Source organism: Lentinula edodes (assembly GCF_021015755.1).
Source record: "Lentinula edodes strain Le(Bin) 0899 ss11 chromosome Unknown C8R40scaffold_41, whole genome shotgun sequence".
Taxonomy (NCBI): domain Eukaryota; kingdom Fungi; phylum Basidiomycota; class Agaricomycetes; order Agaricales; family Omphalotaceae; genus Lentinula; species Lentinula edodes.
In genome coordinates this window covers 133,031-159,460 of record NW_025764347.1, presented here as the reverse complement: position 1 = coordinate 159,460, position 26,430 = coordinate 133,031, and the positions used below count along the sequence as shown (strand labels likewise).

The 26,430-nt window shown below is 46.5% G+C and overlaps 7 protein-coding genes and 1 non-coding gene across 8 annotated transcripts; 3 read left to right on the top strand and 5 right to left on the bottom strand.

Annotated features, from left to right (window-relative positions):
* Positions 1–4,131: 4,131 nt before the first annotated feature.
* On the bottom strand, positions 4,132–4,995 carry C8R40DRAFT_1175113 (P-loop containing nucleoside triphosphate hydrolase protein; the record flags this gene model as incomplete). Its single annotated transcript, XM_046232282.1, has 2 exons — positions 4,132–4,575; positions 4,633–4,995. 2 exons carry the CDS (start codon positions 4,993–4,995, stop codon positions 4,132–4,134), a joined length of 807 nt encoding a protein of 268 aa, XP_046081987.1.
* A 5,620-nt stretch (positions 4,996–10,615) lies between these two features.
* On the top strand, positions 10,616–11,355 carry C8R40DRAFT_1124309 (uncharacterized protein). Its single transcript, XM_046228930.1, has 2 exons — positions 10,616–10,931; positions 10,983–11,355. Exons 1-2 carry the CDS (start codon positions 10,842–10,844, stop codon positions 11,184–11,186), a joined length of 294 nt encoding a protein of 97 aa, XP_046081986.1. The 5' UTR covers positions 10,616–10,841; the 3' UTR covers positions 11,187–11,355.
* Positions 11,356–12,484, bottom strand: C8R40DRAFT_1124304 (uncharacterized protein). Its single transcript, XM_046228929.1, has 4 exons — positions 12,075–12,484; positions 11,944–12,003; positions 11,812–11,871; positions 11,356–11,753 (listed from the first exon to the last, which is right to left on the bottom strand). The coding sequence occupies exons 1-4, from the start codon at positions 12,156–12,158 to the stop codon at positions 11,442–11,444; spliced, it is 516 nt and encodes a 171-aa protein (XP_046081985.1). The 5' UTR covers positions 12,159–12,484; the 3' UTR covers positions 11,356–11,441.
* Positions 12,485–13,126: 642 nt separating this feature from the next.
* Positions 13,127–15,600, bottom strand: C8R40DRAFT_1175110 (uncharacterized protein; the record flags this gene model as incomplete). The annotated part of the gene is made up of 3 exons (XM_046232281.1): positions 13,127–13,439; positions 13,537–14,017; positions 14,220–15,600. 3 exons carry the CDS (start codon positions 15,598–15,600, stop codon positions 13,127–13,129), a joined length of 2,175 nt encoding a protein of 724 aa, XP_046081984.1.
* Positions 15,601–15,722: 122 nt separating this feature from the next.
* Positions 15,723–15,796, top strand: C8R40DRAFT_t218. Its single transcript has one exon. It is a non-coding gene; the product is annotated as a tRNA-Ile (tRNA).
* Positions 15,797–17,433: 1,637 nt separating this feature from the next.
* C8R40DRAFT_613845 (uncharacterized protein) lies at positions 17,434–18,761 on the top strand. The gene is made up of 4 exons (XM_046235642.1): positions 17,434–17,905; positions 17,976–18,399; positions 18,460–18,508; positions 18,574–18,761. The coding sequence occupies exons 1-4, from the start codon at positions 17,553–17,555 to the stop codon at positions 18,594–18,596; spliced, it is 849 nt and encodes a 282-aa protein (XP_046081983.1). The 5' UTR covers positions 17,434–17,552; the 3' UTR covers positions 18,597–18,761.
* A 133-nt stretch (positions 18,762–18,894) lies between these two features.
* C8R40DRAFT_613820 (endoplasmic reticulum vesicle transporter-domain-containing protein) lies at positions 18,895–21,212 on the bottom strand. The gene is made up of 10 exons (XM_046235641.1): positions 21,010–21,212; positions 20,908–20,950; positions 20,694–20,852; positions 20,343–20,629; positions 20,067–20,289; positions 19,924–20,018; positions 19,792–19,869; positions 19,615–19,726; positions 19,453–19,534; positions 18,895–19,347 (listed from the first exon to the last, which is right to left on the bottom strand). The coding sequence occupies exons 1-10, from the start codon at positions 21,058–21,060 to the stop codon at positions 19,257–19,259; spliced, it is 1,221 nt and encodes a 406-aa protein (XP_046081982.1). The 5' UTR covers positions 21,061–21,212; the 3' UTR covers positions 18,895–19,256.
* A 208-nt stretch (positions 21,213–21,420) lies between these two features.
* C8R40DRAFT_1162895 (Sec1 family-domain-containing protein) lies at positions 21,421–26,004 on the bottom strand (the record flags this gene model as incomplete). Its single annotated transcript, XM_046230306.1, has 20 exons — positions 21,421–21,532; positions 21,674–21,755; positions 21,815–21,926; positions 21,982–22,059; positions 22,121–22,224; positions 22,284–22,506; positions 22,560–22,846; positions 22,903–23,061; positions 23,118–23,160; positions 23,666–23,780; positions 23,834–23,998; positions 24,050–24,180; positions 24,233–24,340; positions 24,393–24,551; positions 24,614–24,934; positions 24,987–25,190; positions 25,245–25,472; positions 25,529–25,608; positions 25,662–25,857; positions 25,915–26,004. 20 exons carry the CDS (start codon positions 26,002–26,004, stop codon positions 21,421–21,423), a joined length of 2,997 nt encoding a protein of 998 aa, XP_046081981.1.
* Positions 26,005–26,430: the final 426 nt, after the last annotated feature.

Sequence of the window (26,430 nt, the reverse complement as noted above, 5' to 3'; positions counted from 1 at the left end):
TGCTACTTCCTCGTATGACTCGCACCCATCATGTACAATATCGTCGATCCGGGAATTAAACTCTACTTCCCCACATTTCCGAATTCATGCGAGACTAAGAGGAAGGAATCACAGTATAACAACTGCAGCCATGGTAGACTGTGGAGCTACCGCCCTGTTTTTAAACCAAGACTTTGTCACCCGGAACCATGTAAGATGTGCACCCCTCCATAAACCAATCGACGTTTTTAATATCGATGGAACACCTAACCGAGCTGGACGGATAACCCATTTTGCACGTCTAGCACTCACAGTGGATAATCAAGAGCGATGGATGGACTTTCTGATCACCAACCTAGGAGGTGAAGACATCATCCTTGGACTCCCCTGGCTACGGAAGGTAAATCCGGAGATTGATTGGGAGAAAGGACGACTTTCAGTAAAGCCTCCTCGAGTAACGATAGAAGAAGTCCCAGACGAGGAGATCTTGTACTCTCATCTAGCCGCCACTCACACAGAAACCCCGATCCTCGAACTCCCGGAACTAGAACCTCCCGCAGAAAACCCCCACATTGAGGTGCCACTAGAAGCGACCCTTGAACCGAGTGAATCAGCAGCGGTGGAAGAACCACCAATACACCGAATTCGAGCCAATCATAAAACTCGCCGGGCATGGGTAAAAGCAGGAATTCTAGAGGAACAGACGGAGGAAGTCTGGTGCGCCGCAGGATTCACTTACTCCCAGCAGCTAGCAGAGGAAGCCAACCGAGACAAACCCATTAAAACCTTCGAAGAAATGGTCCCTGAGCAGTATCGTGATTTCAAGAAGGTTTTCTCAGAATCCGCCTCCGAACAATTACCTGCCCACCAACCTTGGGACCATGCGATTGATCTCGTACCTGGAGCACCGGCAACCATGCGTACCAAGATTTATCCCATGTCCCTAAACGAGCAGGAGGAGTTGGATCGTTTCCTAGAAGAAAACCTACGGAAAGGCTATATCGTCCCCTCAAAATCACCAATCTCATCACCGGTCTTCTTCGTAAAGAAGAAGGATGGGAAACTCCGTTTCGTACAAGACTACCGGAAACTGAACGAGTACACTGTGAAGAACCGACACCCTCTCCCATTAGTTGCTGACATCATTAGCCGACTTCAGGGAGCCAGATACTTCACGAAGTTTGATGTCCGCTGGGGTTACAATAACATACGGATTAAGAAGGGGCATGAATGGAAAGGCGCGTTCGCAACAACCCGAGGCTTGTTCGAGCCTAAGGTCATGTTCTTTGGTCTCACAAATTCCCCTGCCACGTTCCAAGCACTTATGAATGCTATATTTGCTGATCTCATTGCAGCCGGCAAGGTGGCAGTCTACCTAGATGACATCCTTATCTTCAGTAACGATCTCGAGGAACACCGACGAATGGTACGGGAAGTATTAACCCGGTTAGAAAAGCACGACCTCTACCTACGACCAGAAAAATGCGAATTTGAACAACAACAGATTGAATACCTCGGACTCATCATCTCAGAAGGGGAGGTGAGAATGGATCCGGTAAAAGTAGCGGCTGTTCGTGACTGGCCAGTCCCTACTAACCTCCGGGAACTACGAGGGTTCTTGGGATTTGCAAACTTCTACCGACGCTTTATCCGGAATTTTGCCAAAATAGCACGACCTCTGAACGACCTGACGAAGAAAGACACCAGCTTTACCTGGACCGACACTCGACAGAAAGCATTTGATACCCTTCGAGAAGCCTTCATCTCCGCACCGATCCTTGCTCTATGGACACCAGACAGGCCTACTCGAATCGAGGTAGACGCATCAGGCTTTGCCACGGGAGGCGCCCTTATGCAGAAGCAAGACGATGGCCAATGGCATCCGGTAGCCTTCAGATCGGCATCCATGCAGCCAGCGGAACGGAACTACGAAATCTACGATCGAGAAATGCTTGCTATCATTGAAGCACTGAAGGATTGGAGGAACTTTCTAGAAGGACTCCCTCAACCATTCGACATCATTACGGACCATTCGAACCTCGAATTCTGGCGCACTGCACAAGACCTCACCCGCCGACAAGCCCGATGGGCCCTCTATCTGTCACGGTTTGACTTTCATATGATCCATCGCCCTGGCAGAGTAAACACCCAAGCTGATGCTCTCTCCCGCATGGCAGTTCATCATGTATCAGACAGTGATGATAACCGGCAACAAACAGTCCTTAAACCCGGCCACTTCGTAAAAATTGCAGCTTCGATCCTACAGAACCCCTTAGAGGATCGTATCCGGAAAGCCTCAGAACGAGAAGCACAGGTATTGGAGGGTCTCAAAACAGTCAAAGAGCACGGACTACAGCGCTTGGCCAATGGGATAGCCGAATGGGAAGAGGACAATGGGTTGGTCTACTACCGAGGTCGAGTATACGTACCAGCAAACGACGACCTACGCACTGAGGTACTCCGTCAATGCCACGACCATCCAACTGCAGGACACCCTGGACTACACGGGACACTCGACTTGGTCAGTACCCACTTCTGGTGGCCCACGTTGCGCTCTTTTGTGGAAAAATACGTTGAGGGATGCGAGGTTTGTGCCCGTAAGAAGATCCAGCGACACCCACGGGCCGTAACTCAACCATTAGATGTACCATCCGGTCTATGGGAAGAGGTAGGGGTTGACCTGATAACACAGCTACCTAACTCCCAAGGCTACGATGCTGTCTTGGTTTGCACAGACCTGTATGGAAAACAAATTCACGCCATTCCTTGCACCAGCTCCATCACAGCCGAGGGCGTTGCCGATATTTACTACCGAGAGATCTTCCGTCTCCATGGTCTTCCTCTTCACTTTAAATCCGACCGCGGACCCCAGTTTGCAGCTAAACTCATGCGATCCCTTCTCGCTAGGCTAGGAATTAAATCAGATCTAACCTCCGGATACCGTCCTCAGTCTAATGGCCAAACCGAACGAGTAAATCAGGAAGTAGAGAAATACATCCGCCTCTATGTAGGACGACGACAAGACGACTGGGCAGAGCACCTCCCCATGGCGGAGTTTGTGATTAACTCACGGACTCATTCTGCGCTAGGCATGTCCCCGTTCGAGCTAACCTACGGCTATCTTCCCCTGTTCAATATCCCAGTGGGCCAACGCAGCGGTATTCCAGCTGTGGATGACCGCATACGGATTCTCCGAGAAGCGCGACAAGATGCCGGAGCTGCCTTACACCTAGGAAAGAAACAACAGAAGGAGGGATACGAATGCGGGAAGCGGAAAGCTCATCAATTTAAAGTTGGAGACCTAGTCTGGCTCAGTGCAGAGGACATTAACCTTCAACTTTCCAGTGAAAAGTTAGGAGATCGACAGCTTGGCCCTTATCGCATTCTGGAGAAAATTGGCCCTTTAGACTACCGCCTTGACCTTCCCCTATCCCTAGATCGCCTCCATCCCGTCTTCCATGTTGATAAACTATACCCCTGGAAAGGTAACTCCATTAATGGCGAAATACCAACACCACCAGAGCCGGTATACTTAGAGGATGAAGACGAACCGGAATACGAAGTAGAGGAGATCTTAGACAGCCGGGTTCGATGGAAGAAGTTGGAATATTTGGTTAAGTGGAAAGGTTACGATGCAGGGCACAACTCTTGGGAACCCGCAGCCAACCTCAGTCGAGCACCAAAAATTGTTCGGGCCTTTCATAAAAAACACCCAACAGCGGCAAAGCCTTGACCATCGAGGGCAATGGTCATAAGGAGGGGGGTAATGTCATAAAGTACGCAGCCCCTATCATTTTCCTTTTCTCACAACCCCCATCGATTACTGATCCACCTGACCCATCTTCTCTTTCTACTGGCTTCCGCCACCTTCCTTGTTCCTAAACTATACAGTATTACATCGTTGTTTCTCGCAGACCGGATTATGTATATATAGCCAACCCTCCACAGCCTGGTCCCTTATCTTGACCTCTCTGTCATTATCTGGGACCAGGTATGTGCTTACTTATTATTACCTATGACTACGATACTCAATATATCTCTGTCATTATCTGGGACCAGCCTGCCGCCGTTCTGCTTAGTCGCTCCGCCTTGTTGCCTTGTCCAGTTGCTCCGCCTCACCGTTCTGCTTAGTCGCTCCGCTTTCCCGCTCCGTTAGTCACTCCACCTCTGCCGCTTCGTGACAGTGGGGTCAATCGGGAATAAAGCTGCAAGGTCCGCAAATGAATCCAAAGGGTGCTGTATAATTCGAACAGAGAGGGCAACATTCGGCTTTTCATTCGAGACTGATATACGTTCACACTTGTCACCTAGTCCAAGCTTCGACTCGATATCCTGAATAATCTCCGGTGGCAAAGTGGCAGAAGCAGTGAGAACAGGGACACCACTGGGGAGTTTGGCGAGGAGTTGGGAGAGACAGGAGTACTCTGGTCTGAAATCATCTGTGCCCCACTCCGATATCTCGTGCCCTTCATCAACATCTACAGTGATAATGTTACGTTGGAATGGTGAACTTTCGACAACAAGTTTGTGGAAGTGAGAGCTCGCAGCCATCTCAGGCCCTACAAAACCCACGCGGTACTGGTTGTTGCCGAAATCCTACATTGACAATCTATCAAATGAACGCGCGTGTATAGATAAGATGTAATAACATACCTTGAGAACCTTGTCCAAATCCTTTGTCACAGAAGTCATTGCTACTGCCGGAATACCTCTGTCTCTCAAGACCTTGGCCTGGGACTCCATGAGACCCACGAGCGGACTGATGATGAGGATGATCTTCTGGTTCTTGCTGTCACTAGTATTTTGACTCCAGTAGTAGAAAAGGGGGTAGTAGAAAGCAAGTGTTTTTCCACCACCAGTCGGAACATCAAGGATGGTATTTCGCCCTTTGAGTGCATTATGGCCTGCTTGCTCCTGGAAGTCATGTAGAGAGGGTACTCCGAAGACTTCGCACACGCGTCGTGGCGCTTCTCTCGCCTTTTCCGGGTCAATTTCAGTGAGAGGAGTGAATGGCATGGGAAAGGACTAGTCGCGTGTCAGCAAGCCCAATTCAAAAGGTATCAGAAATCGGAAAACGACAAGGTTCTTGAATTCGAGCTTTACAGTAGTCCCTCTCTTCAGATTTGTCGTTTGGAGCGCGCTATAAAATTCTGAATTTTCGAAGCTCAAAGTTGGACTAATTGCGTGAGAAAAAAGTTTGACTGTACTATGCTACGGTAATAATATTCCAGTCGGCTGTTCAGCCCGCTTGTTCGATCGACTCTCATCAAACAACGCCGGGCCGAGTCAGCGACTGGGGACGAGTCTAGCACATGGTACAACAGGTCCACATGCTACTCCGAGATGCAGCATGATTTCCATCAAAATCAGCACATGCTACAATGATTGATATCAGTAATTAAGGGTTGTTTTGAGGATATATAAGGAGGGTGCTGGCCTCTAAATGAGAACAAGCACTTTTCCCCCCACTTCTGAGAGGATTTGGTTGGTTGGTTAGTAGCTTCTGGCTATAGTGACAAGTGCACTTTAAACAAAGATGATACAGTGTTAACTTTCACTTTAAACAAGTCAGAGTTTAAGAAAGACAGAAAGAAAGTTCAAAGTCACAGATTACCATTATGCTTCAGAGTTAATAGCAGTCAGAGTGCTGTGAGTAGTGCACACTCTTTCTGTGGATTGTACTTGTAGTGTATAATACAAATCAGAGGTTTTGTTCAGTTCAGATAAAGTCAAAGAAAGATTTAGCATGCCCGAGTTTGATAGAATCTCGAGAAGAAAAACTATTCAACCTTAACATTATACCCACATGATGTAGATATTTGTAGAGTTGCAGTGTTTTCTTGCTTTTTCAATGATAAACCCCCTTGAACTTAGTGTTTGATGATGGTTTGTGTTGGTGTTGGTGTGAGCGTTAGAGCTTGCATTAGCATTTTATGCATAGCCCAGAGTCAGCATATCAGCGCAAGGCGCGATACGTAGCCCAGGGGTTCACACAGATCCAAGGCCAGGACTATGACAAGACTTACGGCGGAGTAGCATGGATGGAATCCGTGAGACTGGTCCTAGCCATCATCACCACCCTCCGACTCTCCATCTTCCAGGTCAACTTCATGGCGGTGTTCCTCAACAGTCCAATAATGCACAATGTCTACCTGAAGCAGCCAGAAGGTTTCATTAAACCAGGGACCGAATCCCTGGTCTGCAAGTTGAAGAAATCAATCTATGGCACAATGCAGGGGAGCCATGACTGGCAAGAGACCCTGGCTACAGGATACAGCGCAGATGGGTACAAGACATTACGCGCGGACCCTTGCATCCAATACAAACGAGCCGTAGGAGAATACACCATTACCAGCACATGCGGGGGCTCCACTACTCAGGAAGGACGGGACAGAGCAGTCGCAGATCTGGGGAAGCGCTGGGGGGCAAACGAAGTCACCATCGAGGTGCTACTTGGGATGACAATCAGACAACATGTCAAGCCCATGCCTTGGTACCCCATTCCGCTGCTCGGTATTCCAAGATCCACCATTTATTGTAATCTCATTCTTATTGTTCTTTCTCGCTACACATATCCTTTCATTCTAGTCTCTCCTTATTGTCTTTTTCTCTACCCTGCAGGTACTACTCGTAAAGCTCCTAGTAGTTAGTCTGGTGCTCCACACTGATGCGCCGATCCGTAGATATAAATACTGCCTGTACGCTACTGTAGTTCCTCAGTTTAATTATCAACCTAGATTCCCTTTCCAACTGAGGTTATCCTCTTCACATCCTCGACTTGAGACTTCCCTGTACTCTTGTCAATCTTTAGTCTTCTGGCCTTAGGACTTATAAGTTCTTTGGTTTGCTCCTCGTCACCGGCAATACTGCTGCTCCGACTTGGCTGCTCCTAGCTTCTCTCTTCTCTACTCTTGATCTCCGGGGACTAGCGGTGTAACGGCGGTGTTGTTAATAACTTCACTACTGTCCCATTCAACCCTCCGCTCTTAGACACCTTGTGGCCTCTGGCATGGTTACATGGTGTACATGATCTTAACACAACACCCGACCACCAAAGCCATCACCATATCACAGAAAGTGTACTTCCAGCGTATGCTGGCACACTTTGGCCTTGAACATGTCCGGCGCCGTAACACCCCTCTCCCACCCAACACCAAACTACATGAATCACCGAACCCCCACCCAACACCAAACTACATGAATCACCGAACCCACTGCCAGCAGAGGAACAGCGATTCATGGCCAACAAGCCATACTGGTCGATCGTAGGCGCAATACTGTGGGGACAGGTATGCACCTGCCCAGATCCCGCATTCGCAGGCAGCCTCTTAGCGCGGTACCAGCTCAACCCAGGCCGGGAACACTGGGAGTGCGTGGAGTGGGTGGCGGGATACATTACCTATACCATTGACTACGTGATCACATACCGAGCTCCCCCTACACCAACACCAGACCCCGGACAGGGCCTGAAACCGTATGCAGGCTGTCAGGATACATATCGGTCAACCTCCGGATATGTTTTCTTCATGGCAGGGGCTCTGGTGTCATGGTCTTCCAAACGACAAGCAATAGTTGCCCTGTCCACTACCGAATCGGAATACATTGGACTATCCAGAGCCGCCCAACAGGCCATCTGGCTAACTTCATTTCTGTCCGAGGTCGACCTCGCGCAGGAAGGCCCCATCAACATGCTAGGGGATAACTTCAGCTCCATCTCCCTCACCGAGAATTTGAAACGGCATGCTTTGGTGAAGCACATCAAGATGTGTCACCACTATGTCCGAAAGAAGGTGGCCAGCGGTGAAGTCCAGGTACAGAGGATACAATCTGGGGAAAATGTAGCTGATATCTTCATGAAGGCACTGAACGGTATGATCCACTCAAAACTGGTTACATTACTCGGACTACATCGTATGGAGTAGGGGGGGTGTTGGAGGTACTCCATACATACATAACACAGCTTGGACACTTGCCTTTTCCGTAGACGGCGTTATTCCTTGCTTTGCTAGGTCCTTCCACACTCTGTAATTATGTAACATTAGGCGCGCGTGCAGAAAAATTTTCCACCTTGTTTCTACCTGTCTTTCCAAGTTGCTGACCATTTGCGGGCTGTCACTTCCTTTTTGACTACACCTCGTCGAAGGGGGTTTGATCACTTCTACCATTTGTCACTTAACTTTTTCACTACACCTTGTATGAAAAGGGGGTTAATTGCTTCTTTGCATGTCCTCTCTTTGTTCTTAAAGAAAGATACGGATTGACTGGCGTCGAACTGTTCGCGATTGTATGCTCCAGTTGCTTTGTTTGAAAACTACTGTGTAATGTACTATTGAACAGTGTGATATAATTACAGTGACTCAGTTGATTAGAAATTGGGGAGCAAGGTTTTTAGGGCCCCGCAGGGGTACACTAGTACTATACAGTACCGTATATATCACACGCGGCGGCGTACTCATACACCTCAGTTACTTCACAGTCAACTGAGTCTAGATTACATTAACACTATGCTGCTTCGTCAGTGTTCAGCCTCTGGCGGAGCTTTGCCCACTGCCACACAGAGCATAACTATAGCTTCATTGGGTATCACCAGGTATCACCGAGGCTGGGAGGTATTCTCGAGAATGGGTGGAATGGGGTCAACATCCAAAGTATACAATGCCGAGATGGCCACATTCACGCATGGCACAGCGAAAGCTGTCCATCATGCAATTGACTTCCCCTCTACACAGTCAAACCTTCATATAACCCATGTTCAAATGTTTGAGTATGAACAAGGGACAAAATTCTCATTTCAACTGAGTTTCAAAATCTTGATGCCATGGCTCAATGCCCGAAAATAAGCAACGGCGCATTCTTGAGGCCATCTCTTGCTTCAATTTATGTCTGTTCATCCCTAGTCTATAATTCTAGTCATGTGAGAATACGAAATGGGAATTTTTTTTGCTCATGTGATCTTCATAAAATTTTCGTCGTCGTCTCTTTCTCTCGCACCACCTCCAATGCTCTTATGAACTTGCATTCTCTGCAGGGAGAAAGATTCACCCATCATCCAAAATTGGCTGCCTCAAGGTTGAATATACCACTATCTATATGCAACTTCACACTCAACATCTTGTCAAATACAACAACTCCAAACACAAGAAATATAGGACATTTGTGTGCACTTCAAAACCATCTTTCAATATATCTTGTGTAGAAGATGACTTCTCTCATGAAGGAGGCACTTTACTTCAACCCTCAATCTTCAGATTTTCAATAGCAATGAACCGCAAAAATTTCAAGCTTCAAGCGACAAGACCTAGTCATCAAGACCAAATTCAAGTTCTCAAGTCATTTGGGATTGATTATGTAATTTAATGATGCACTACAGGTATGTTTACCATGACTTGTTGCGTACTGGTAGTGTATTTCTTGTATTAGTTGTTTGTTATGTTCATGTACTTACATAGTTGATATGGATATGCTTTCTCTCAATTTATGTCTTGGGGAGGAACAGAAAGAAAAGGCCCGTTGGATTCGGTCGGAACGTCCGGCGCGTCATTGAAGCCTGGCTTTGAAAATTTGAGCCTACGGCTCATTTGAGCTCTGGGCTATGTTACGGATTATGCATTACATTCCAAAAATTTTACCCGCCGCATCAATTGCCCATGGTCAACCGTTGTTTGATAACGAAGTAGTGCCGGCGAGCGGCAGGGCCTGCTACCGTTCAAAGGTTGAGTATGATGGAATCACTTCGCCATTCATACTCATACCAGCTCGTACCATTTAGGTTCTTGAACCAATACGTGTCCTTTCGACAGATCATCCCACACAAATCTCCAGATATTTTGGAGGGGTAAATTCCGAAGCTAGATGGTTGCACTAGTAGTGTTGAGCACCGTTAAGCAAAAGGGAAGTGGTGTATGGTAAAAAGGAAAGAGGCTATGCATGACTGAAAACACATGACATTTACCGCCAAAATGAAGGTAAAGATCGCTCTAATAAGGAGCTTACATTGGAAGAGTTTACTATGGGAACTAGATTGTTTCGCTCATAGAATGAAAGCGTTAGGCAAGCGTGCATGATTCAGCATAGAAGGGGAAAAGGCTGTGTGTATGACAAAAATTGTATGACAGCTTCGCCATTTATGGCCAAAATTAATGTAAGGATGGGTCTACTTGTTAACATTTGATAACTCACATACCATCTATGGAACATTGTTCTCTTGTTACAAACCACTATCTCACTATCGTGTTATCAATCCCACCATCGTGTACTATTACTATAGGACTACCAGTAGGATACATCGTATTGTACTTCCTTTCTCTCTCGCTATGTTTAGCTGTAACATGACATCGTCTACCTTGGACTTGTATATAAACCTGTAGTATTCATCTTGTCGAATAAGCAGTCCTCTCTACTCCTTCATTGTCTGATCTGTGTGATCAACTACAGTGCTGTGTGCACTCTATCTTTTACTGCCATTGCTGCTGAATATAACGTGATTATATTCTAACACTACTAAGGAGCTTATTGGAAGAGGTTACTTTGGGAGCTACTTTGTTGTGATTGTAGAATAACATGACAAGTGTTAGGACAAGCATTGCACACAGAAACAACGGTGAAACTGTGCATATGACTAAAAAAGTATGACAGGATCGCTTTTTACTGCCAAAAATGATCGAATAGTTCGCTCTACTAAACCCTTCAACCTCTAAAGAGGTAGCGGGAATAGAACTGCATGCCTGTGTATCCACCACATCCTCATATTCGCAGACAACTCATCCGCGATCACAACAATCTATAAGCAGAAACTAATCACAGCCTGCCAAGGCTACGCTCAACGATTTCGACAATCCATAGAGACATCCCTGCTACAAGACATGGTGGAAATCGCCTGGTGCCCAGGACATGACGGAATAGAGGGCAACGATAAGGCAGACAAACTAGCGAAGAAAACGGGTAAACTGCGGGTACCTACATACCATACCTTCACTCATGCCAAACACTGATTCAAAAGTAAGGCTCTAGAAAGCTGGAGGAAGGAGCACAACTGTAGACCCCTCCGAGGAGGATTCACACTCTCTGACAGATTAACTCCTCTTTGGAAACCCAGAGAGAAATCTACGGACGACTTATCCACTGCCGAACTTGACATGCATTCCCAGGCGAATACTATGCCAAATTTGTACCGACAGAATGCCCCTGCAGTATGCGCTGCGAAATAGTCTATGCAATGGATCAGATAAATTGGACATGAGTGAGATACTTGGAAGCGAGGAGGGGATAGAAGCACTCCACACAGGACAATCTCCATTATTGGAACGATCATCACCATCACATATGTATCAAACGGTTTTCGGATTAGGCAAACCCAGTTACTCATGCAATCGAAATAAGGATTTGCACATGATATACATTGACTGCTATTGACTGTTCAAAGGCTTCCATGAACCCACTTCCGCAGCCCTGTAATGGGGAAGCTACACTTCCCAGATAGTCGCCTCATGCGCCCATAATGTCGGCGACAGCCGTCGAAAAAACAAGGACTTCCCCTTCACTCCTGATCCAGACACTATAAAGTCATCCACTAAATCGTTTCGAGGACAATTCTTCAGGGTGGTTATAACTTCCCCTGACAGCCCCATCTTTTTCCAATATCCATTCACCACTTTGTTCACTTCTCTTTTTACTTGCTCTGTGTTGCGCACGTAGCCTTTACTTCTAGGCAGAGCTGCGGAGCTGAAGACAACATCGACTCCATGATTTTCTCTGGTAGCCAAACTAATCACAGCCTATATTCAGAAAAAAAGGCTGAGAACTAGGTTGGCCAGAGGCTCAGAATAAACTTACATCAACAGATTCAGTATCCTGGGTGAGTGTTCTCGTAGATAAACTGCCGGCTGGACCAGCCTATGTACGTTTTACAAAAATAGGCAAACATTAGCACCTCGGGGGTTTGAAATATATTTCCATTACACTCACATTGACAGAAACTGTGTCTTGAACAGGAGCTCTCGTAGCTAGACCGTCCCTTGGACTGACCTGAGTGCAAAGACAAAGAGAGAATGAGTAACAGTCCGCCGTCAAGTTGAGAAATTCATATACACACTCACATTCAGCGGGACTGCGCACGTCGAGGAAATCGACAACGCCGCAGAAACAAGACCGAGAAAAAGGTATGTGGGATTGAGACGCATTGCGGGAACGGTGAATAATCAATGATGAGTATGTAAAATCGGAGTAGGACAAGAGTAGGATTACAAGCAACTTGGAGTGGAAAGGGAGCCGATGACAGACGACGAGATTTTTCTTTTTTTAGCAATGGTAAGCAAAAGGTCGGTGTAACTGGCCAGCAGTGATAACAAGAGGGAACCCAAGCCCCTTCTGGAGTTCCCCTTTTATAATGGATGGTCCTGGACCGTGCGCTTGAAATTGCGATCGGATGATGATCGATCTATAACCTCAAGCGCCCATGCAAAATGTCCTTGTAAATTTGTCTTTGTCCGGTCCAACGGCGGATGCCTTTTGCCCTATAAGGACCCTGTTTCCCTTCATCTAATGATGACTCTGACTCCTCACACTTCAACTCGCTCACAAGATGATTCCTCGTCACAAATGGTTACCCTCTGCTCTTTAATTATTGCACCTTTATAAACTGTTGCCGTTTCTATCCCACATCTTACACAAACTTCCCCAGTGCCACAAGCCCCCTCCTTCCACAATCCTCACTGACTGTCTACTGAAATAGGCATGAATTTCTTATCTTGGTACAAACTTACAAATTTCATAAACTTTAGTCCAACTGATCCAAGAACATTGTTAGACAAGTGAGAAGCAATGCAAGCAAGGTGCATGTCCCCAACGGGGTATGTTAATCAGCAATGCGATACTGTAGTCTGCGACGACTTGTCATACTAATCCTCGGCTTGCTCAAACCCGCTACAGTCATACAAATAGAGGTTGAGAATATGAAAGGATGTTCTTCTGATTGTGATAGTTATCCTCCGACCAGTACAGCCTATCAAGAGCTATCAGGCTCCTGCATCTGATTCTTCGCCTTAATTCAGAAGTTTATCCATTCTTCCGACCCTAGATACTAAGTATGTGGCATGAATCATGATACCGCAACAATCACCCTCCTTCGAGACCCCAGGACTTCTCCTGCTTACCTTCTCACGTCCAACATTTTCATCTCACCAGGCTCTTCCCTCTCTTCTCCCAATCCATTGACTCCCCTTAACCCATTCCTCGTTATCTCTCTCGACATTTCCCTCGACATTCCCCTCGATGTTCCTCTAGGTGTTCCAGCTCGCGAATCTATCATCATCACTGTATCCTCATCACCCATATCGCCCAAGTCTTCTGTAGCCTCTCGTACAGATCGAGCGGAAACACTACCACCACCTGTGATAAAGGGCGAAGCACCACGAGAGGAAGGGAGGGTGCCGGTACCATGTATACCGTTTGCTTGAAGTCCGCTGGAGAAAAGAGGGTTTCATTAGTGATATTCATACTCGTATGACTTGAGATGCAAAACAAAAAGAGACCTGAGAGAGGACAACCAAATAAACTCACTTCATCCCTCCTAGCTCTGAACCGATCCCTGTATCAAAAAAGAATCTCCTCCTCCCCATCTTGCCATCCTTACTCCCCACATACTGTTCTGCAGTCATTGTCGTAGTAGTATCCCCAGAACACAATGAGATATCAAAGACCATATTCGTCAGGATTGACATTCGTTTTCGCGCTGCTGAAGCTGAGGATGTGGACGAAGATTGCGGCTGAGGCTGCTGGGAACGCCGTGAGGAGTCTCCTCCTTTACTGTCATTTGTATTGAGAGCGTTTCGCGCTTGTGACCTCGTCGAGCGCGTGGATCGTATAGCAGATGAGTAATATGAGTTGTCAGAGTCATATTCACGGTCGTCGTCCGACATGTCGCGTTCGTCATCGGAGGTAGAAGGTGATGATTGGGATGAGGATGGAGATAGATGTCGATGTCGATTTGAGTAGTAAGATGAGGTTTGGGATTGCAGGTGGTATACAAATCTAGAGTGTTCTGAAGAAGAACGGAGACAGATTTGTTGAGTCAGTACGAGGCGGAACAGGTGAATAAGCGTAATGAAAGATCGTGGAAAACGCGTAGACGAGGCAATAGACGGGCATGAACACCCCAGCTTGCTCATATTCGTATTGTCCCTCCAGGACGGAACGAAAGTAGCAAGCGAAAGATGCAAAATAGAGACGAAAATGATACTTACGAGCCAATCTAACATCTAACTCATCCTGCCACTCCATCTGCCTCTCTTGCCCCTCCTTGCTGCCATTGAAAAATCCTGTATGCTCTGCCACATTCTCCCTCGGCACATCCATCATCTGTACGCTTGGTGCCCCGATCCGACCTTCTAACTCCTTAATTTGCTGCAACGCCCGTTCACGTACTCGATCAATCTCTGTTTGTTTCCAGGACCTGCCAACATCGTGAGGAATTGGTATCCGATGCGTAGAATTATCCGGTGAATCCTCCGAATCCTGACTTGGGTCGGCTATCCGGAGATTGACATCCTCCATATTGTTTTTCACAACTTCGAGTCGATAGCGCGGCCCAAACCACTCGAAATACTCATTCCAGGGCATCATACCTCCCTCTTCACCCTCTGGTACGAGTTCATGTTGTACTCCCAAAGCACATGCTGTCTCGTAGCACCATGCCCGAGCAACGTTCTTCACCGTGTACCCTCCCCCGCCTAATAGAATGAGTGGAATATTGAATTTCCGAAGGAACGAAGTACAATGCGCATGACCTTGCATTGTAAGATTGAAACATCCGAGCTTGTCTCCACTAAGTGAATCGGCGCCACATTGCAGAATTATCGCTGACGGTCGGAAAACTGCTAGGATGCGTTCTAGGACAGGATCAAAGACACTTTTGAACGTTTCGTCGCTCATTCCGTCCTTCAATGGAACGTTGAGAGCGTATCCACGGCCTTTGCCTCTCCCTCTATCCTCTTGCGTCCCTGTCCCAGGAAAATACTCGCCGTATTTATGGAAACTACAAGTCATCACTCGATCTGTGGTATAAAACGCCTCTTCAACACCGTCTCCATGATGACAGTCGATGTCGACGTATAGCACCCTTGGAAAGACTCTCAACAAATCCAGAATGGCGAGAACGATGTCGTTGATATAACAGAAACCTGAAGCTTCTCGTTTCTTTGCGTGATGGAGTCCTCCAGCCCAGTTAATCGCGATATCCGAGCGACCCTCGTTTATCCTCTTCGCGGCACCGAGACTACCTCCAGCAGAGATCGTACAGAATTCCCATATACCCTCGAAAGCAGGATTATCATCACCAACCAAGAACTGCGTTCCTCTTCCTGTTAGTTCATCCATAGTCTCTGGTGTTACCCGACTAAGAAAATGAACATATTCATCTGTGTGAAAAGCAGTCATTTGTTGGGCGGATGCGCGTGGAGGTCGAAAGTGAGTTAGTGAAGGATGGGAAAGGAGCAGATGAGATGGGTAAGAGGAGATTAATTCATGAGCCATTAGGATTCGATGAGGTTTCATTGGATGACCCAGGCCGTAGGTATATGAGCCAACGTCGGGGTCATAAAAGTACGAGACGCGTCGTTTGGACATGGTGGATAGGGAATGAGAACCTATGAGAACTGCCTGCCGATCCAACGGACCGGCATTTAATCATTGATGGCGTATCAACCTCGATTGCCTCTGAAGTTAACTCAACGAGCCATTGTCATGTGGGCCGACTAGCTCAGCTGGTTAGAGCGTCGTGCTAATAACGCGAAGGTCTTGGGTTCGATCCCCACGTTGGCCAGTGGTTGTTTTCCATTTTTTTTCCCCATTCCACATCTCCATTTGAATCTTAGTTGAAGTTGGCCAGTTAATGTCGTTGATCTCTCTGTTGTTCTCTCCTCCGCAACACTTTTTCCCCATCTTCTACATAACCACGTTTGTCAAATCTTCTATCCCACAGATCCGGAATGCTCAGCGCTAACCACTCGACGTCAGCGTCGGGAAGATTTCTTTCCAGCGGAATCGATTCGCAATCAAACAGAAAGATTCAGAGTTGCACCAGGACCCCTGTTTATGGTAGGGGAGGTTAGTTCCTTGACCTTCCAAATGAGCTTGATTTTGACCGAAAGTTTTTTTCATGAAATCCTCCAATTTTGACCGAATTTTGCAACTGACCTCACGACGGACCCCAAATTTGACCGAATTTTAGATCCAGACATATTTTGGCGCCCACGCTTAGTGATGTCTCGAAATTCACGAAAGGCAGTGGAAATGGTTTTCTGAGCTCAGTTCTAATTTTTGAACCAAGGACTCTGGATCTATCACAGTATGTATGCCAGAATAGGCCAGAATTCATACATTCACACTGCACAAGTGGTGAGTAAAGGTCAAAACCTGACTAATTTTGACCGAAATTTGTGCCAAGGCTCCAGCCCAAATCATTCATTCTTGACCGAAAATTTTACCAACATACATGCCAAATCAGGTTGATTTTTGACCGAATCTGGAACCAACGTCCCCTACCATAAACAGGGGTCCTGTTGCACCCTGTTGCACCGGAGTCGCATTGGGCCCTGGAATTTCTTCTGATCATGAATCAGACTAAACCACGTTCAGTCGTCCCTGCATAAGGTCAAAGAATCGACGAAGAGTTTCGGAGTCTTTTGAACAAGAACTGGTAGGAACTGGTTCTGCTGAATCGAATTCCGCCTCGGGTCTTTTCTTTTGACTCCACCATGTAGAGTACAGTGATTCACCGAGACTTATAGAACTGAGAAGCTTATAACTCTTCTCCAGCTCTCTTATGCTCTGCTCCTTGCCAACTCGATAGCAACCGGATTCAACGCATCTCCCGACGCAGCGACGCTCTCAGAAGTTCAATCGATATAGATCGATATACCGCCATAATATTCCGACAAATTTGAACCAGGTCCGAGTATAGGTTCAAGCGACTGAGTTTCATTCGTCCATCTTTCCCTGACAAGTGTGAAACATGATTCGTATCCTTTCTTATCGTCGCTATCAGGTTCGTATCACCCAACATCGTCAGCTGGTAAGAGTCTAAAGAGGTCTGTCGTCCATTTCCAGACTCGAGTACTCAGTATACATAGGTTCTCCATAGCTTCATGATCAGATTTCGGTAGAAGAATCTACGTGGATGTGCGGTACTGTACAAGCTACATAGAAGGAAGGAAGAATCAGGGAAGACATCGTCTGTCTCTGGACTCCTGGCCATGTCAGAACAATCAGGCACACTGCAGGGATAGATCTTGGAATCGGATAATTCAAGCGAGATTGAAGCAAAGTTACGATATGACATCCTACAGTATAGGCTTGAATATCCCGTATAAAATGGGGGAGATGGGCATACCTCCAATCAAGTTCCTCGCCCTCTCATTTCCCTCCTTTCGTCCTTTCCGTGACTCCACACATTTTTACTTCGAATCTTTCCTACTCAATCTTGCGTGCCGTGCACTCTCACTTTCGTTCTTTTTACCTCGAAACCGAATCTCCGAACTCTTTTTACATCTTCGATCGTTTGAACCTCAGTGTGCAGAATGTTCACGCTCACCAAATCCTTTGCGCTCCTCGCTACCATTCTCATTCACCTCCACACCTCTGCTGCTGCCCCCACGCAGGCACGTCAAGCTCCTCGTCCGAGCTCTCCGTCGGGTACAGGATCGCAGTTCGCGAATGCACCAGGAGGTCAAAGAGGTGCGGGAGGCGCGGGCACTGCGCCTACTGGCTCGAGCACACCGCAGGACGTCACCACCGGCACCGCTTGCGCTGTTTCTACTGCGACTATCGATACGTCTGGAACTACTCTCCCAGCTCCCTCTTTTGCTCCTTCCTTCATTGGTTTGGGCGTCGGCACACAGAACTATACCTGTGGTTCTGCAGGAACTTATACGTGAGTCCCCATCTGTTAACCAAGATCCCCTATGAATTTCTGATCATTTCATCCCGTTCCCCTTATACAGGAGCACTGGTGCGCTCGCAGAATTGTTTGACGTCTCGTGCCTAGTGGGTCAATCCAGTTTCACTTCGCTTCAATCTACGGCCTTCGCCGCCTGGAACTCCAGCACCTCCACCGCGGTTTCCTCCACTTCCGGCGTCCTCTCATCCGCCAACGTTATCTCCTCCCCAATAACTCTCGGTCAGCACTACTTCATCACCAACCCTGTCACCGGGTCCGGCCTTAGCCCCAAATGGGACTTCACCTCCAACGCTCTGGCTGGTAATGCTGATGCGTTTGTTGTTGCGGCCAAAATCGATGATGTCGCCGCACCGACGGGTAGTGCGGATGTGGATTGGCTCTATTTGACCAACTTAACTGGTACAACTGGTACACTCGCAAATGAGATCTATAGAATCGACACGCAAGGTGGTCAGCCTCCTGCCTCAGTATGTGTTCTCTACGAGTTTTTGTTTTTCGAAATTGTCTGCTTATATTGCGCTTCGCAGTGCACGTCAGGAACAGCAGATATCACTGTCAAGTACACAGCGATGTATTGTGAGTTCCCTTTCGCGATGTCGTCGAAGTTTGAAGCGCCCTTACTTATCATTGCCTTACTCTAGGGCTCACGGGAGGCTCGTTCTAGTCTCGGTCAAAGGGAGCTTCTATTTATGCGTATATACCCTGTAAATCGTCGGGGATACCCTTGAGTTGATCATTTGGTAGTTATTAATTAGTTGAATGGGAAGAACTGGGGGAATTGGGCTTACTTTTTTCTTTTGTGTTTGAAAGGAAGGTATTAGGTTTATTTTGAATCGTGTTTCGAACTCTTTTCGGGTTTTTTTATACATAGGTTTTCTAGAAGGAATAATAGAAAATGGAAATGTGTGGAATCCAGTTAGCAGAGAAATAACCTCGCATGTTGATCAAACTGTGACCAAATAAACCGAAAACCTCAATAGTTTCATCTCCTAGTATGTACACTACTTACGCTGCCACAACAGTGCATTATAGGATTCAGAAAATTGTGATTCTCTTTGCCATGTACTCGAAGACATTGAAGCGAGTACATCTGTTGTGGTTGGTGAGGTACTAGTACCCGCTATAAGAACAACATTTTGTTCACTCTGTGCACATTAGAAACTATGGATTAGCATCTTTGTCCCTCGTCTTTCCAACTTCTCCCTTCTCAACTTGCAGCCCCGAATAACGTTGTGCAAAGATAAATTGATAAACAAGAACACTCATGTTTCTTCAGCACCCGCGTGGTAGCGAAAATGCAAAGATAAATTGATAAACAAGAACACTAATGTTTCTTCAGCGCCCGCGTGGTAGCGAAAAGCATGCTGTCAAAGAGGGATGCTACAGTAAGAACACCTCCCACAATGGCACATGTCCTATCAGTCATACAAGGATTAATGGAAGCGAATGCGTAGGTCAAAGGACAAGGAGCAAATACAAAATTATGAGCCTCTGCATATTGTCAACGGGAAAAGACTTACGAGGTAACGAAATGCGCAAAAGACTGTCTTGTATCAGTATGCACAACGAGTATGGGAGAGATTTCAAAGTTGAAGAAAACACCTAAACAGTTGAAAGTAAGGAGCCGGGGGGGAGCTCGTTGGTAGTGTTCTTATAAGACAAGTACAATACGATTTACATACCAGGAACACCCGAGACTCCATGCTGAAGGTAAACACCCTGAGGAGTGTCACCTCGTCCGCCTTCGGCGACATCTCGCTCAAAATGCGTGGCGCTGTATTGATGAGATTTGAGCTGAGTAAACATACAGCAATGAAACGTTATAACGACATTCAAGAAGGAGGATGATGAACACGCACCAACTGGCCATCCATAGTCTTGAAGTGTGTCGACACAACCTTCAAAAAGTACTGGTACATGTACTGTGGTTTGGTTGTCTATAGCGGACATTGATTGATGAATGCGAATAAGGAAAACCGCGCAACACTTACTGTACGTGTAGTACCTCTCAAAGGATCATCGAGTCCAAGGCGCGTCCTAATTTCCTTAGTAATTCTTGCCTTACGATAGTTGTAATCATCGTCATCTATAGGATATTAGTTTTGTAAAGAGCTGAATATAAATGACAACTTACTCTCGAAAGTGAGCTCGTGGATAGTATGTGAGTAGTCATGCTTACTTCCGTCGTCTCGGAGATACGGGACGAGTTCGTATACATCGCGCGCACTGCTTTGGAAGGATCTTCCAGGAGAGAGGTGAATGTTTCCTGAAACCTTGTTGACGCGGACACGACCAACGACAGAACATCCCTCATTGGCCTGTTCTTTTAACTTGGATGCCCAGCCTTCTTTTTTACACTACGAGGTATGCGATATAAGTATTTATAGATGAAAAGAACATTTGAGCGCACTTGTTCGATCGTATCAGGGTTAGAAAAACTCCACCCCTTGTTAATATACGCCGTCCTAACCTCCTCACATGTATTGCAGCATCCGCTTGCAGGTTCCAACCCACCATAACATGAACCACAATAATCCGAGGGCTGGTCTTCAGTGTATTTTTCCACTTCATTCTTCAACGATGTTGACCTCGAACCATGGATCTCTTTCCCGGAAGGGTCTAGCCGCATCTTGCGAACACTGTGTGAGATGTCTCTCTGAGTTTCGCCACTGATGTCCATAACGTCCACGCTAACGACTTCGGGGAAGAAATAAGGGCATGTTAGTTAGCCAATATCGTCAATAGAGGAACGGGGACGCACGATAGCAAGGCACCCTCGGAAAAGTCACATTCATTCTCATCGACAACTTCTCCCCTCTACTCCTGTCTACAATTAGAGACGTATCGGTATATATTCTCCGGTAGTCGATGAACTCCATGAGGGTGAACGACAGGATTATTGCAGCAGAAACGAGCGTGACTTTGAGCTGTTTTTCAGGAAATCCGAAGTGGAGATAACAAAGAGAATCACGCACGGAAGGCACCTGTACGTGTCTTGATCTTGACATCGTCTGTAGTCTAGAGCGCAATGTAATAGTACAATTCTTTCCTTTCAGAATATTTGGAGGTAAACTTACCTTACCGAAGGCGTCTACGCCTTTCAAGTTCGCGAGAAAACCCTTCGCCATTCTTTTCAACACTTATTTGTGCAAGCCAAGAGTAAGTAGATGACGGAAAGAGAATACGTGGCATATGAATATGATGTTGCGGAAACCCGAGTCCGACGGCGCCAAATCCTGCAGCTCTGCTCGCTGATGTTTAGAAGAAACCGAGACCTTGAGAGTACATAGACGGCTTTCAAGACTTGAATTCAAATCGGGTTCATAGTCATGAACACTGGTTGATGAGGGATAGAAATGACGGTTCCTAATGAAAACTCAAGCGCTTATGTATTTGACCTGCGCTTAACCTTCTCCGGGCCTTACTCAGAAATTCAAGCCATCCTATGTATACAGTTGATACGACAACAAGATTACCATACGAAATATTTACATGACCTTTACTCCACTAGCCTGCTTTTTTAAAGCACGCGACGTAGCGAACAGCACGCTGTCAAGGAGCGACGCCACAGTGAGTACTCCTCCGACGATAGCACATGTTCTGTCGATCCAGGTTTTCAACGCAAGGTGTGAACATTGAGATTTTTCGAAAGAGCACATGATATAGGATATGGGGATCGGGGGAAAGGAGCAAAAAAAAAATCAGTTCTGAGCTTTCCCCACATATTAGAAGTCAGCTTACGACGTGACAAAGTGTGCAAAGGATTGTCTGGTGTCCGTATGCACCACGAGAATGGGCGATATTTCAAAGTTGAAGAACGCACCTAGACGACAAGTCAAAGCGTCGAAAAAGAGCACACAGGATATAGTAACACAAACATACCAGGTACTCCAGAAACTCCATGTTGCAAATGCACTCCCTGCGGGGTGTCACCAAGGCCGCCTTCAGCCAGGTCTCTCTCGAAGTGAGTCACACTGTATTGGTGAGAGTGGATCTGTGACATATTAAGTATTTGACTGGTTGGTTACTTTGATCACAGGAAAACATACAATCTTGCCATCGAGAGTCCTGAATTGCGTCGACACGACCTTCAGGAAGTATTGGAACATGTATTGTGCCTTGGAGGTCTGAGGGACAGAATGAACATAAGTCAGACACATGAAGAAACGTCGAAATGATGCCGGAAACACCCACTCGATGCAAGGTATCATCCAGTGGATTTGTGTCAAGTCCTAGACGCGCCTTCATTTCCCGACCAATCTTGGCTTTACGGTAATCATATTCGTCGTCACCTGTAGCGTTGCGAGGCGTCAAGCACGGTGGTCCATGGGATAACGAGACAAGCACTTACCCTCAAACGAGAGCTGATGTATCGTATGTGAAAAGTCGTGTTTGTTTCCGTCATCCCGCAGGTATGGTACAAGTTCATAGATGTTCCGTGCACTACTCTGGAAGGATTTTCCAGGTGACAAGTGAATGTTTCCAATGACTTTGTTTACGCGGAGACGACCAGCGATATTGCAACCCTCATTGGCCTGTTCTTTCAATTTATCCGACCATCCCTCATTCTTACACTGAAGACAAAGATTAGAATTCACGCTCCATAACTGGTTGAATTAAAACTAACCTGCTCGATCGCGTCAGGATTGGTGAAACTCCATCCCTTGTTGATATATGCCGTCCTAACCTCCTCACAAGTATTACAGCATCCACTAGCTGGCGCCAATCCACCGTAACACGAACCACAATAATCCGGGGCTTTTGCATCGTTGTACTTGTCCACATCATTTCGCAGGTCTGCACTCCTTGAGCCGGGAATGACCTTGCCAGAAGGTTCTAATCGGGTCTTGAGGACGTTGTGCGATATATCTCTTTGTGTCTCGCCGCTAATATCCATGATGTCCAAACTGAGTACTAAGACGTGTACTTATATGGATATATTGAACAACTGCAGCGAAGCCATTACTCACGATAGCAAGGGACCCTTGGAAATGTGACATTTAAACGAACTGTGAGTTTCTCTCCTCTGCTTCTGTCGACTACGAGAGATGTATCGGTGTAAATTCTTCGATAGTCCACGAACTCCATAACAGTAAATGATAGTATAATTGCAGCGGATAAGAGAGTCACTGTGAGTCCTGATTAGGGCAATTCCTCGAAGAAAGCAAAGGAATTAGGCCTGTACAGAAAGCGCCAGTGCGGGTTTTGACCTTCACGTCGTCCGTCGTCTATATACAATTATTATCATTTAGTTGCGAAGAGCAAACACAACTCTCATGGCACACACCTTGCCGAAGGCGTCAACGCCTTTCAAATTGGCGAGAAAACCCTTAGCCATGAGTCCGTAGTATTTTCCTTAACCGTCGACCGAAGTACAAGAGGGAACCGAAAGCAAGAGAGCGTAGAATGCAGACAACGTGGAAGGAAAATCCCAAAGTGAAAAGTAGATAACTCTCGTGACTGCATTTGTCGACGTGTCCCCGCGGAGGTTTCCGTGCTTTTGCCGGACTTCATCCGCACGACGTGGTCGCAACTCAGCGAATGGATTTCTGATCTCTGCGTACCATTATGACAGAAAGCAACTCTTATATTCTACGAGGTAGCAATACGATCGACGCCTTGCTTCACTTTCCCAAAGAGATTCATCACGCCATCTCGAATTCCCTCCGCCTGTACATTGACACCCTCGCTACTCGTCCGATACACGCCCGGAGCAGCTCCACCAAGACTCACATTCACGCCTCCAAGGTTTAGGTTCAGGACAGGCGCATTAGACGCAGACTCTGGCGGAGGCTCGTACACTGATACTGGGAAATGTTCTGCCGCTGTACGAATCATTTCGAGGTATCTATAGGCAATGAGTAAATTGAGTAAGAGATGTATGGAAAACGAAAGACGCACGACGTCGAATTATGGACACATGTTCCACCAAGCAGTAGTCGGGCTCCAGCACTTGAAAGTCCGCCATTAGATGATGCCGCGGACTGTTGCTGGTTTATCTGTGCTATGGTTTTGGCTTCCTCGTAGGTCGTTCCTCCTATCATGAAGATGATGATATCTTGAGGGCTGAAACATTCGTTTACCATTAAACGCTTCCGATATTCAACAAATGTTTACCGTTGCAATGAAGCGTTTGCACCAGGATTTTCGAGGAAAGGGTAGCTCGTATCCCTTAATCGACCTTTGAAAATATTTTCAAGGGTTTGAGAAAGATGAGGCGTATGCTGAGTATAGACGTTCTCGACTCCCTATGTAATAGTAATGAGCAACGAGTGACATTCTCAATTTGCTAAAACGTACCTTGAGACCTTTGAGTGCAGATCGACCCTTCGCAAGGAGAGATTCGGTAGAGAACAGATCATCTTGACGCTGATCTGCACCCGAAATATTCAGGAAGACATACACCAACTAATGCAAATTATCAATATCAACTGTCCAAAACCCCCATAAGCTAACGCACCCGTGCATCTTCGCGAGAAACTCCATTTGCGAGAAGGAGATTGATCAGATTAGCAATGTTCGTTGCTTGTGTCTTTTGATAGCGAAGAGCATACAATATCACGATACGAAGTTTATGTATTGAGGTAATGGCACTATCTTTAACCACGTTCTGAACGTCCTGCGAAAAGAATGGAACGAAGTCAACTCGATGAACACTAAAGATATTGGAAACCACCGAACTTTATAATCAGCTCCAGAACTAGTGGCCAGCCCTTGTTCCACCTCTCCCACTTCGAGAAGTTTGTGTTTGCTGACCAGCCGGCTGAGTTCGCCAACCAATGCGACGTGCTTGCTCACATTCCCACTCAACTTCCTAAATTCAGGATAGTCCTCGATAAACCGCTTCATATCTAATATTGAGTTGATCGAGGATGGGGAGTGGGCCAAAGATCGCGACTGGTATGATTGCACATAATCCTTCAGCGAAGTGCCTAAATCCCCAAAAGTTTCGAGATGATGCGCTTGGAAGAATGGATCGGTGGAAGTAGTAAGCGTGACTTCCTACGGACATATCTTGTTCAAAATTTGCAAGTCGTGAGGAACCGAAACTTACCGAGAGTTCCTGCCTTATGTCTGGAACTGAGCTAAGGTCCACTCGACCATTTTGGATGCCTATTAGTTCGTGAACCATCGCTTGATAGGTCCACTGGGAAAGTAGTGGAGTTACTGGGTCATTCCGTCGATCTAGGATAAGCAGCAAGGGCGGTATTTGTGTCGGTCGAAAATCAAACAGTACAGATTCGGAATGTATCCGGTGCTTTATTCAAATAGATGAATGAAGAGAAAACCCTTAGGGATGTTTTATGCGTACCTGTATTTCCGCGGCCAGTTTCTTCGCCATGCCACTCATCTTCTCGTACCGTATTAGAGGTTTCTTCTTCAGACTCAGCAGCACAGCGGTTATTCCCTGAACTGACCGCTCTAGAGCGTCGGAATTCCATGTGTTCGGGGATGTTCCGTATATTGGTTTCGAGCTTGAAGGAATGTGATTGAGGGAAAATAATGAAGGGAGTAATGGAGCGTAATCTGCGAAGTATTCCTTCATTGAGTGTTCAGTCAAGGACGTGGACGACAATGTCGAATTTCAGCGCATACTTGAACTTCTCGCACCACTTCGTACTCATCTGCTTCCGCAAGGCGTTCAATGACAGATTTGCTCAAGATATTGCTGAAATCTATGCTCAGTCAGTGATATTGTCGTTCCCTACGAGCAGCTACACTGACTGACACAGGTAGTACTCTCCATATTTGGGTTCCTTGAGTTCTACTTGGAGAGCGTCAAGGCTATCGTCGCTGCTCTGAAGAAAGCAGACACATTTCAAATGAGGCATTCGGTCGCGCTTCTGATTGTCAATACGGTCGGTGAGATAGACCTGATGGGATAGTAGCGTCGACTGCGTGGATGCAAGTGACACTATTGGTGTCTATTGTAGCAGTCACTGTAAGTTTCAATAGAGAGGAAATAAATATTATTGACACACCGTATGCGAGTCCAGAAGCAGGACCTTCATGGCCGAGGGTTCCGCTACAATCTTCGATACATATGTTTCCACCGCTTTCGTGACATCCATTTTGAGAAATTGTGGGTTTTCTGATTCAAAGGTTGGAGGGACGAAGTAAGGTGAGAATAGGCGCCTAGGCACTGATGCAAATGAGCGGGCCGTTGAACTTGCCGTAGGAAAGTCTCAAGCTCTTCCTGCCTTGATAAAGTTTATATCCTTTTGTGCTCAATAACGCTTGTGCTCTTTTGCACTGGTCTGAATGGAAAGCTCAATGACTCATGTATCCTCATCTTCTTCATTACCTACCCTTCCATCGAGATTCGAAGCATTACTCCACCGTAAAGCATGAAACTCTGTGCATAGATATCATGCCTCGACTTCATCTTCTAGTCTACTGACTCTTGAGTTTTTCTGGTTCCGCATTGAAAAAAGCGTCACCAGGCTCATAATCAGCATTCGCGGAGCTCAAATCCTTGGTCTTACCCCGCAAGGTCA